The sequence below is a fragment of the Sus scrofa genome, chromosome 2 (genome assembly GCF_054392235.1).
Source record: "Sus scrofa isolate SSC_HxYL_T2T_F1_AM1 chromosome 2, Sscrofa_HxYL_maternal_Yorkshire_Landrace_v2.0, whole genome shotgun sequence".
NCBI lineage: Eukaryota > Metazoa > Chordata > Mammalia > Artiodactyla > Suidae > Sus > Sus scrofa.
Window position 1 is genome coordinate 72,692,703 of NC_139384.1, and position 12,937 is coordinate 72,705,639.

Below are 12,937 nucleotides of genomic sequence, written 5' to 3' on the forward strand. Positions count from 1 at the left end.
GTCAAACGTTACCTGAAACGTGATGTGAAATAACAATAAATTAATGATATTAACAGAGATTAATAATTAAAACTTTAAAGACTTAAAAAACAGATAATATGCCTAGAATGTTTTGACACAGAGTGATTTTCAGCTATGATTTGTTGAATCAATCAAGAATTAGGTCTCTCTCTATATACATATTGACATTTATAATATGGCAAGGTTATATTTCAATGTAATTGGATAAGTTCAAATTGTTAAATGGTTATCTATCTGGAAGAATATGAAGTTGGTCCTCTCCCTCAGACATCATACAAAAAGAGGTGTTCTATACAACCTCAGTGTAAGAGTAACCAATACATTTTAGATGGACATCTAGAACTGCACATACAAATTAGTGGTGGCAAAACCACCTCCAACAAAGCAAGAAACTCAGAAGTGAGAAGGTAGATATAGTTAAATAAAATAAAAAATTTATGATAAAAAATATCCCCCAATGTCAATTGAGAAAAAATAATCTTTTGAACTGCTGAAAACTGTAGAAGAATGGGCAAATATTATATGGACATAAAATAGTAATAGGCAAATGAAAATGCTGATCAAATATGTAAAGTTTGCTGAAACTGAGCAATAGTTTAAGAAAAAAGGAAATGTCTTTCACATCCATTAGCCTGAGGAGAAAAAAACTTATGGAGCTCTCATACTGGTTGGGGGGTGGAACGGCAACAGAAATTGTTCTCCAATTTTGCTGGCAAAACCTAAAGTGTTACAAGATTGGAAAACAAGCCTAAGACAGTTATACATGTTACAAATTTATTCTTTAACTCAGGGTTTCTCAGTCTTAGCCCTGCTGATTTTCTAGACCAGATCATACTCTGTTGTGTGCTCTGCCCTGTGCATAAACGATGTTTACAGCACCTGTGGTTTTTATCCATCCCTCTCCAGAGTGAAACCAAAAAAAATGTCCCTGGATATTGCTTAATGTGTCCTCTATGCATGTGTGTGTGTGGGGGGAGGAAATCACACCACAATTAGAACCATTGTCTAACAATCTCAATATGCTTTTCTAGCATTGGAAAAATAGAGATTTGTTGACAAAGAAAATGAAAAATGATTAAAAGCATGTACAGCATAGCTGCAGTGTGAAATATGTAACCCCTGAAATAAATACATGAATCAATCAAGCAAACAAACAAAGAGCAATCTCTTGTTTCTGGGCTGAGTTGAATTGGTAATTGTCAAGTAAATGAGAAGTAAGTGTGGCTGACTTTGTTTCTCTCTGACCTCCTTGATCACAATCAAGCAGGTTATATTGGACTCACCTAGATGGGAACTCTGAGAGGAAGGTCTCTGAAAGGTTGTCCAAATTTGTCTCAGGATGATGATGATGGAAACTAAGGCTCTGTTCTCAGAAAGACAGCAGGAAGGAGTGAAGCTACAGTCCCTCAGCCTGAGTTAGGACTCCAAGCCAACCAAGCAAACAACCAACCAACCAGTCAGCCAACCAGCCAACCAACCAAGCAACCAAAAGACAGATCTATACCCTTTCCAGCCCTAATTTACATGGGCTGAGACTGCAGGTGTGGAGATATTTACATCTCCCTATGTCTGATCATTAGGCTCATTTCTCCCTTGATATTTCAACATCTAAGCACATAATTCCCCTGTGGAAAACTGTTCTGGAAGGAAGAAATTTTTTTCCTAATGATTCTCTGCTCACAAGAGATCAAGTAAAGTCAAAAGAGTCCCATTTTTTTTTTTTACTCCTACCTTGTAGATCTCTAAATCTCCCAGTGTCTTGTCTCAACTCTGAGTTAGACTTTTCTCTAAGACTGAGGAATCTGGATTAGCTCTCTTGTATTTTCAAATCTTTGCCTTGTGGTGGGGATGCAGAATCTGAATCTTCAGAAAATTTCTCTTCTTTCCAACAAGAAATGAGTTCTTTTGAAAATAAACCCTAGGCACTACATGTATTGTCTTCATGACACTTTTGCCATAACAATTAGGAAATTAGGAATTTCATTCTTTCATCTCTTGATCAGAGCAGTCATTTAGTCCTTCATTACAAAATGTTTACATTTAATAAGATCGATCGATCTATCTATCTATCTATCTATCTATCTATCTATCTATCTATCTATCATCTATCTGTCTTTTTATGAAATAAAGCCTGAGATTTAAACATGTAGGGTTTATTAAATATTGGTAAATGTCTTATCAATGAGAAACTACATTCAGGAATTACATTCACCATCACGGATGTAGGGCTTGGAGAGGGGTTCACTGATCTGCTCAAAGTTACTGTCTGTGTGTATGATTGGCCTTGATTGCATTCTTCCAGGATGATTCTAGGCCACTGAAAATCTAGGCCACTGGTTTTCATTTTCAGAAACAATTTTTCTGAAAATCATTTTCAGAAGTGATTTTTCCCCTGGGAATGTTGTTGTCTTAAGGGAATGCTGCTAAACACCTCCCATCCACAGAAAATCACCCACAAAAAAAAAGAGATCTGCTCAAATGTCAACAGTAAATGGTGAGAAAACCTATTCTATACCAGTAATTATTCAACCCAATGTACCCATGAATCAACAACAATCCTGATAGGAATGGAATAGGCACAAGTAGTTGTAGAATAACTACATAAAGGATTATAGAGAGGGAAATCTAGGGGATGTTGGGCGATCACTTTAAATTAATAAATTGCCCCCCAAAAACCATCAGAACAAGGCAGTCTTGCTTGACTAGTGGAGGTGTGAGAATTGCCTCAGGTCATTGGGTGGGGAATGGGATTAGGCCTGCATTCAGATTCAGACCAAGAGCAGGAGTTTGAGAACCACCATTCTGATGATTTGAATACACACCTTACCTGATACCAAGGAGGAGCTAGTACTCCCAGAAAGGAAGAGGTGGTCTTTTCCCACCCCCATTCCCCCTGGATGATAAACTGTAGCCCACCGGAGCCTGCCCGCTTGCATCTCTCACAAGCATCCTATCCTAATAAATCTATTTCTTACCTATCACTTTGACTCTTACTGAATTCCTTCTGTGTGGAGGCACAAAGAACCTGAACCTCAGTAAGTCCAGACATAGGATTCTAATTTAAAACTGTGGGTTTAAGCCCCAATATGGGTTTAGGCTGGGTTTGAGTCCAGGCTCATGGGTTCAAGTCCCAGCCTGTGTTCTGGCTAGGTTCAGGCCATCAGTGCTGTCAGTTTCAATCCTACTACAAATGCAGAATCTCAATCATCAGGTCTTATGGGCCAAGAGAGTCTTTTTTTCTGACAAGCTTCCTTGGTGATATTGATGCTGGAGGTCCTGGTCTATGGACTACTCTTTGAGTTGTAAGGTTGTGATCCTGTGACAGAGTTAAGAGCAGGTAGTTTAGGAACATGGTTTTGCATATAAGTTTAAAGGAATAGTATATTCATTAATTCAGAGGCTCTGGTAAATTCCATGTTTACTTCTTTCATGTAACAGTCCATGAATGACACAAAATTATAGAAAACTGAAAAAAAAACCTTATAATGATCAAAATAGATCCTAACATATGTCCATATTTTATTCTTAAGTACCTGAATATGTTATTTTTTACAGCAAGGGAGGAATAAGCTAGCAGATTGAACATGGTTGCTAATCAGCTGACATTAAGATAAAAAGATGAGCCATGATGATCCAGGTCGATTAGAGTAATCACAATAGTCCTCTAAATGTTGAAGATGGACACAAAATATTTGGTGTTAAGAGATTTTGAAGATGGAAAAAGGGCCAAGATTCAAAGTTTGAAATAGCTAGCAATACAAACTGAAATTGGAAAGGAAACATTCTCCCATGAGTCTCTAGGAGGAACCCAGTGCTGCAGATATTGTTCCTCTAAAATTGATGTAAAATTAGCAGAAATAAAGGAGTGGGGCTATATCAAACTGAAAAGCTTCTGCATATCAAATGAAAATATCAAGGCAATTAAAAGGGAATCTACAGAATGAAGGAAAATATTGCAAATCAGTTATCTGATAAGGGGTTAATGTCCAAAATAAATAAACAACTCAAACAACTCAGTATCAAAAAGTAATCCAATTTAAAAATTGGCAAATAATTTAAATAAACATTTTCCCCAAAAGATGTAAAGATGTTCAATAGGTATAAAAAAAGATGTTGAACATCATTAATCATCAGGGAAATTCTGATCAAAACCAAAATGAGAGATTACTCCACACCTGTTAGACTAGCTATTATCCAAAAGACAAGAATACAACCAGTATTGGCAAGATGTAGAGAAAAATAAACACTGGAACACTGCTAGTGAGAATACAAACTGGTGCATTATCACAAAAAAAAAGTTTCAACAAAAACTATAAATAGAGAAAAATAATGGAAATTTTGTAAATAGAACTACCATATTACCCTGGGTGGTGTTGCTACTGGGTATTTTATCTGAATAAAATAAAAACACTAATTTGGAATGATATATATACCCAATATTCATTGTAGCATTATTTTTAATAGTCAATATATGGAATGCCCATGGATACATACGTGTCCATTGATACACACACACATTCACACACACACAATGGAATACTACTCAGCCATAAAAAATGTAGGACATCTTGCCATTTGAGACAACATGGGTGGACCATGAAGGTATTATGCCATATGAAATAAGCCAGACAGAGAAAGACAAATTCTGCATGATTTCACTTGTATATGGAATCTATAAAACAAAACAAAGGAATAAAGAAAATAAAACAAAAGTCATAGATAACAGAGAACAGGTTGGTGGTTTTCAGAGGGAAGGTGGATTGTGATGGGGGAGCAATAGGTAGGGAGTCAATTGTGTGGTGACAAATGGTACCTGTACTGATCATGATGATCATGATGTCATGTGTACAATAATTGCATTATGTTTTGTTTGATATCTGAACCTAATAGAATGTCATTTACTAATTTTACCTCATTTTTGAGAAACAATTTCTGCAGGACTGGTTTCCTCTATATGCCTTGGGCATATCTCTAAAAACACGCACACACACACACACACACACACGCACAAAGAAAATAGAACACAATTTAACCCAATCTACAAAAATAAACTCAACATGGTTTAAAGACTTAAATATAAGGCCAGTACTAAAAACTCCTAGCAGAAAACATAGGCAAAATGCTCTTTGACATAAACTGCAGCAAATCTTGTTTGATCCACCCTCTAGAATAATGATAGTAAAGACAGAAATAAACCAATGGGACATAATTGATCTCAAAAGATTTTGCACAGCGAGGGAAACCATTAAAAACAGTGTGTATGATACTTGCAGCTTTGTTCTCAAGGTTGCTTTGGCTATTCATGGTCTTTTGTGATTCCATAAAAATTTTAGAATAATTTGTTCTAGTTCTGTAACAAATGACATTGGAATTTTGTTAGGAAACTCATTGAATATGTAGATTGCGTTGGGTAGTATGCACATTTAAAAAATATTAATTTTTCTCATCCATAAACACAAACTATATTTCCTTGAATTTCTGTCTTTCAATTTATTTCATCAATGTCTTAACGGTTTTCAGTGTATAAATTTTTCACCTCTTTGGTAAATTATATCAACTTATTTTATTTTTTGTTTTTATTAAAATTTATTAAATTATAGTTGGTTCACAACGTTGTGTCAATTTATGCTATACAGCATAGGGGCCCAGTCATATATACATATATAATTTTTCCCATACTTCCTTCATCAGATTCTATCCCAAGAGATTGGATATAGTTCCCTGTGCTATACAGTAGGAACTCATTGTTTATCTGTTCTAAATGTAATAGTTTGCATCTATCAGCTCCAATCTTCCCATCCCATCCCACTCCCTCCTCCCTTCCCCCTTGGCAACAACAAATCTGCTCTCTATGTCTGTGGGTCTGTTTTGTAGATAGGTTCATTTGTGCCATATTTTAGATTCCACATATAAGTGATATCACATGGTGTTTGCCTTTCTCTATCTGACTTACTTCACTTAATATAAGAACAGAGAACAAACTTGTGGTTGCCAAAGGGGAGGGCATGGGAAGGGCTTGGAGTTTTGGGTTGGTAGATGCAAACTAATATATTGAGAATGGATAGGCAGGAGTTCCCATTGTGGTTCAGTGGGTTAAGAGCTTGACATAGTGTCTGAGAATGTGGGCTTGAACCCTGGCCACACTCAGTGGGTTAAGTATCTGATGTTGCCGCAAGATACAGTGTAGTTTGCAAATATGGCTTAGATCTTGCATTGCTGTGGCTGTGGCTGTAGCCGTGATTCAAACTCTAGCCTGGGAATTTTCATGTGCCAGAGGCGTGATCCTAAAAGAAAAAAGAAAAGAATGTATAAACAATGAGATCCTACTGTATAGGACAGGAAATTATACCCAATCTCTTGTGACTGAATGGAAGATAGTATGAGAAAAATAATGTATATGTATGTATGACTGGGTAACTATGCTGTAAAACAGAAATTGGCACAACACAGTCAATCAATGATACTTTTTTAATTTTTTAATTTTTTTTTTATTTTTAATATATTTTTTTTTAATTTTCCCACTGTACAGCAAGGGGGTCAGGTTATCCTTACATGTATACATTACAATTACATTTTTCCCCCACCCTTTCTTCTGTTGCAACATGAATATCTAGACAAAGTTCTCAATGATACTTTAATAAAAAATAAATCCCTGTAAAAAAGAGCAGTTTTTCCATTTGCTACATCACCTTGGGTCTCATGGACATAAGCCCTGATGTTTTTCAAAAACAGATAATTTGGAGGCTCATCTTCCATATGCAAGTCTTAAGAACTGTGGTTCCTAATGTAGACTATGAACCTTTTAATCCTCAAGAAGAGGGTTTGGATTTGTAAGACTCCTGCGGATGTTGGGATGCTGCAACAGAGGTGGGGTTTTTAGCAGGATAGTATCTGAGCCTCTCCTACCTGCCTTAATGTGGTCTTTTGTCATTTGATCTAAACCAGTTTTCCTGGTATTCAGATCTTTTTCAGAGGGAATTGTTCCATATGTAGCTATAGATTCAGTGTGTTCAAGGGAGGAGGTGAGTTCAAAATCTTCCTATACCGCTGTCTTGGACCAGCCCCTCTACTATTTAAATATTAGTGTCTAAGCTTCTACATTCTTTTAATTTCATTTTAATCCAAGCAGTTCTGCTTTTAATTGTATCCTCTCCAACTTTCTCTCAAGTTTCCTTTCTACCTAAAGTACGAAACCACAAATACATCTCTGTGAGTCATAATGCATATGATTATGCCTATTTGAAAGAGAAATGTGTAAAGATAACGACACATAGAATAATACACCACTTTATATCTAAACATTTACTTTGGATTCCATAGTAATTTTATTTATTTCTTGAAGCCCTCCTCTGGAGTTATGTTTATTATCCCACATTACCTACAAAAATAAGGATTGAAGCTCAAGGAGAATAAAATTTTCACAATTACGTTAAAAAGACTTTAAAGTTATTTTGCCCTTTCCTAAATTATATGAAAACAGAAACATAAGTTTATACTATAATTTTCTATGGTTCATTTACTTAATTAGTTATTTTGTTTGCTTTTTAGGGCCACACTTGTGGCATATGGAATTTCCCAAGCTAGGGGTTGAATTGGAGCTGGAACTGCTGGCCTATGCCATAGCCACAGCAATGTGGGATCTGAATTATGTCTGTGACCTATACCACAGCTCATTGTAATGCCAGATTCTTAACCCATCCTAGTGGAGGCTAGTCAGTTTTGTTACAGCTGAGCCACAATGGGAACTCCTCCATGATTCATTTTATTTATCATTTCAAACTGTGCAGTTTGTAATATGAAATTATTTTCCAATAAATCACTTAGAAATCTAAGGATGCATGGATCAGAGCAGAATTTAGAGCATAAGTAGCTGATTCACAATGAGCAATGATAGGAGATAATCCCCTCTACTTGTGTAGAAATGAAATTGTTATTTATTTGTTTATTCTTTTTCAAGGCTGTACCTGTGCATACGGAAGTTCCCATGCTAGGGGTCAAATCAGAGCTGCTGCTGCTAGGCCTATGCCACAGTCACAGCATCTCCAGATCTGAGCCACACCTGTGACCTATGCTGTAGCTTGTGGCAACATGATTAAGGCCAGGGATTGAACTTGCATCCTCATGGACACTATGCTGAGCCACAACGGGAACCCCAAAAGTGTCATTTATGGATATAGAAATAGTAGAAGTAAATTATAGTAATTCATACTTGTCATTCTTTTTCTGTAAAATAGAAGATAAACTAGGTATAGAATAAACTGCTCATATTGGATCAAATGAGAAGGGCACTGTGCCACACACAGCATGGATGAGCCTTAGAAAAGCAGTGTAGATTATGTTTGTGAAATGCATCTGTAGGGTTGTCTTTATTTGTAAATTGTTCATTCTTATTGCTGTATGGAATTCCATCCTGCAAAGATCACAATGTTGATAGGCATTTGAATAGTCGGTCTAGAGCTGCTATGAAGAGTACTGCTTTCAATGATCTAGTATAAATTTCTGCTAAATATCTATGCATTTTTGTTTGGACATACTGGGGGTGAAATTACTGGGTCAGAGGCTGCTGCATGTATGTTCATTTTTGTTATATACTGATAATTTTCTAATAATTCATTTCTTTAGCTTTATTAAAAGTCTTGATATTTGGTAATATAAAAAAGAAAAGCAATGTGGAAACTCTGAACTGAGTATAATATATTCATTCAGAGATCAGTGTGCTCAGAACAACTCCACACCTTACTGTCTCATTTGGCAATAAAGGTTATGATGTTAAATCATTTTATTTTAGGATGACCTGTTATGCAGCAATAGCTAATTGATACAATAATTAAAGTGAACAGAATAAGGCAATAATAATTGCTGCTGATTATTCTAGGCATTTGTTCCTATATTTGGAGATAGCTTTCATGGTTACTCTGTAATAGTTCAGACAATAACCAGAAGAGGTTGAAATGATGGGTATATTTGTGCAGAAAAAAAAATGAAGCTGGTGACTCTGATTCATATGGTTGTATAGGAATATAAGAATTGTCTTTTTAAGTTTTATTATTTTTAAAAATTTTATTGGAGTATATTTGATGTACAATGCTATATTAGCTTCATATGTACAGCAAAGTGAATCAGTTATACATATATCTATTCTTTTTTTCTCATATAGATTATTCCAAACTATTGTGTATATATTCAGATGAAGCCATAAAAGATACATGCACCCCAATGTTCATCCTAGTACAGGTAACAATAGCCGAGACATAGAAACAACCTAAATGTCCATAGACAGAGGAAAGGAAAAAGAAGATGCGGCACATATACACAATGGAATATTATTCAAGATTTCTTTTGAGTCATTTTTTGATCATAAAAGATGAATGGAATCCTGAGCATAACAGAAAATATAACAGAGGATAATGATAATGATCATTCACCACCCCTCTTGCAGTTATGACAAAATGTAGAAGGCAGAATATATTTCCATTAGAACAATGAAAAGAATCAGACAGGTTGAAAGAAATCATACAGGTTGCATGGAAGTTTACAAGCATAAATAGGAAGATAATTCAATAAAAAATAGAAAAATGCCAATTTTCACTAATATGTGTAAAATTCCCCGTATGCCTGCACGCCAATTCTCCACATTCCAATGAGTAAATACACAGCATGGAAAATAAATATTTAGTGTAGTACTACAATGTATGGATTATAATTTTGCTTCTTCATGTTGAAGGTCACCTGTGATTCTAAGGTCATTTTAGGTCAATCTACATTTTTTTGGCTTGTAGGGCTGTACCTGGGGCATATGGAAGTTCCCAGGCTAGGGGTCAAATCAGAGCTGCAGCTACCAGCTTGTACCATAGCCACAGCAACATGAGATCCAAGCCACATCTGTGACTTACATCACAGCTCAGGGAAATGCCAGATCCTTAACCCACTGAGTGAGGCCAACCAAGGATCAAACCTGCATTGTCATTGAATCTAGTTGGGTTTGTAACCCCCTGAGACACAATGGGAACTCCAGGTCAATCTATTATTAAAACTTGGGTCTTAGAGTTCCCATAGTGGCACAAATGTTAATGAATCCGACTAGGAACCATGAGGTTGTGGGTTCAATCCCTGGCCTTGCTCAGTGGGTTAAGGATCCAGCATTGCCATGAACTATGGTGTAGGTCTCGGATCCCAAGTTGCTGTGGCTCTGGTGTAGGCCAGCAGCTACAGTTCTGATTAGACCCCTAACCTGGGAACCTCCATATGCCGAGGGAGTGGCCCAAGAAATGGCAAAAAGACAAAAACAAACAAACAAACAAACAGACTTGGGTCTCAATGAGGACTTCACTTGCGGACATGTAACTGATGATCATTTTGACAATGGCTGTGGTAGGCATTGCGGGCACTAAGAACAGGATCTTAACGAGGGGAATAAAAAACAATTACCTGCTACAAGTCACAGTAGTATGTGACAGTCTAAATTATAAGAAAGAGAAGTTAAGATAGTGACATACAAATGAATATTGAGCATAAAAGTGAAAATAGTATCTTTGATTTTCCTCTGTTATAAAATATATAAGTTGCCTTAGGGTTTTGATAGGATTAGTACAACTCAAGACACTTCTTTTAAAAAAATAAAAGAAAAAATATTTGCTATGACATATGTCACTTGAGAAAAGTTATAAAAAAATCCATACCCATGTTGTCTCATTAGGTAAATAGGAGTTTCCAAACTTTCTAATATTGGAGTTCCTTTTGTGGTGCAACAGAAATGAAACCGACTAGCAATCATGAGGTTGCAGGTTCGATCCCTGGCCTCACTCAGTGGGTTGACAATCCAGCATTGCTGTGAGCTGTGGTGTGGGTCACAGACATGGCTTGGATCCTGTGTTGCTGTGGCTGTGGTGTATGCTGGCAGCCATGGCTCTGATTAGACCTGTAGCCTGGGAAGCACCATGTGCCATGGGTGTGGCCCTAAAAAGCATAAATAAATAAATAACCCAAATATTTCTAATACATTGTTGAAGTAAATTTGGGAAAGTAGGAATAAAACAAGGAAAAAGCTGTTGGATGTCAGAGAGAGGAGAGAGCTTAATAAAGTGAGTTACATAAATTTAATAGAGAAGTTGCAGTCAAAGAAATGGAAAGTCCAAGAATTTATTTGTCTAAAAAGAGAAAGTTTTACTTCCATAGTTTGATTTAAAAAGTTAAAACTTGGAGAATTCCCTTTGTGACTTAGTGGGATAAGAACCCAATGTAATTTCCTCGAGGACACAGCTTCCATCCAATCCCTGGCCTCGATCAGTGGATTAAAGATCCAGCATCACCACAAGCTATGGCAAAGCCTGCAGATGCAGCTGGGATCTGGTGTTGCTATGGCTGTAGCGTAGGCTGGTAGCTGCAGCTTAATTTGATCCATAGCCTGGGAACTTGTATATGCTGTGGGTGTAGCCATAAAAAAGAAAAAGAAATTGACAATTTCTGACTTGAGGCTTTGAACACTTCAATAACAGGAGAATCTTAAATTTTAGGACCATTGACCCTTATACAGTTCCCTTCACAAAGAATGCTTTCAGAGCTTTCTTCATGTCTTTATTCCTTAGACTGTAGATGAAGGGGTTCGGCATGGGTGTGATGACAGTGTACATCACTGAGGCTGTCGAGCTTGAATGTGCGCTGTGAGTAGCAGCAGAGCTAAGGTACACTCCTAACATCGTGCAATAAAATAAGGAGACAACTGAGAGGTGAGATGCACAGGTGGAAAAGGCTTTATACTTGCCCTGAGCTGATGAGATTCTACGTATGGAGGAAACTATTTTAGAGTAAGAGTAAATGATACCAGCAAAGGGACCACCCCCCAGCAGGACAGCTGCAAAATACATCACTATGGTATTAAGAAAGGTGTCAGAACAGGCAAGTTGGACCATATGATTGAGTTCACAGAAAAAGTGGGGGATTTCAAAGTTTGTGCAGAAGGAAAGTCGCAACATCATCAAGCTTTGTAATAAGGAATTTAAGATATTTATGATCCACGACATCAGGACCAGCAGTCCACAGAGCCGAGGGTTCATGATGACTGTGTAGTGTAGGGGGTGGCAGATGGCCACAAAGCGGTCATAGGCCATCACAGTCAGGAGAAAGATGTCCAACACTGCAAAGAGGATGAGAAAATAAATCTGTGTGATGCAGCCTTCATAAGTGATAGTTTTGCTCTGCATCTGGATGTTCCACAGCATCTTTGGGATGGTGGTGGAAGTGAAACAGATGTCTACAAAGGACAGGTTGGATAGAAAAAAGTACATAGGTGTATGGAGGTGGGAGTCTGAGCTGATAGCCAGGATGATGAGCAGGTTTCCAAACACAGTGATCAGGTACATGGAGAGGAAAATCCCAAATATGATGAGCTGCAATTCTGGATCTTCTGAAAACCCCAGAAGTAGAAATTCTGAAATTTGTGTATCATTGCCTAGTTCCATGTGGTGAAGGTGACTTCCAGAAAAGAGAAAAGTGACATGACAAATTTTCACAGCCGCCTGATTTACTCACACATTTGAAATATTGCAACCTATATTTTGTAGTCATTAAACAAAATATTTTACATATGAATATGGTCCTCCATGACACCACCAATATAGAATTTTTGTCCCTATCAACTCTTTCCCTAAAGGGTGATGTATTCTTTAGATTTTGTTAGACATTTTTCATGTATTTAGGAATAAAATTGAGATTTGACCATGATACCAATGTCTAGGCAATGAGTGTAGACTGCTGAAGAGGAAAACAGGGAGAAAGAAAATACAAGCAAATAATGAATTCATAGCATTTCAGATGGTGACAGGTATGTAGAAAAGGTGAGCTGGTATAAAGGAGAGGGTGACTATGGCTTCCGTTTTTCATGGATATTTGCAATGCTATCTGCAGACAAGGTGACATT

At 36.9% G+C, this 12,937-nt stretch overlaps 1 protein-coding gene across 1 annotated transcript; it reads right to left on the reverse strand.

Moving 5' to 3' along the window:
- Nucleotides 1–11,546: 11,546 nt before the first annotated feature.
- LOC110258521 (olfactory receptor-like protein OLF4) lies at nucleotides 11,547–12,479 on the reverse strand. Its single transcript, XM_085015264.1, has one exon. The coding sequence runs from the start codon at nucleotides 12,477–12,479 to the stop codon at nucleotides 11,547–11,549; it is 933 nt and encodes a 310-aa protein (XP_084871390.1).
- Between the last annotated feature and the right edge of the window lie 458 nt (nucleotides 12,480–12,937).

Coding starts and splice junctions, on each gene's coding strand:
- LOC110258521 (XM_085015264.1), bottom strand. CDS start 12,479: ATGGAACTAGGCAATGATACACAAATTTCAGAATTTCTACTTCTGGGG.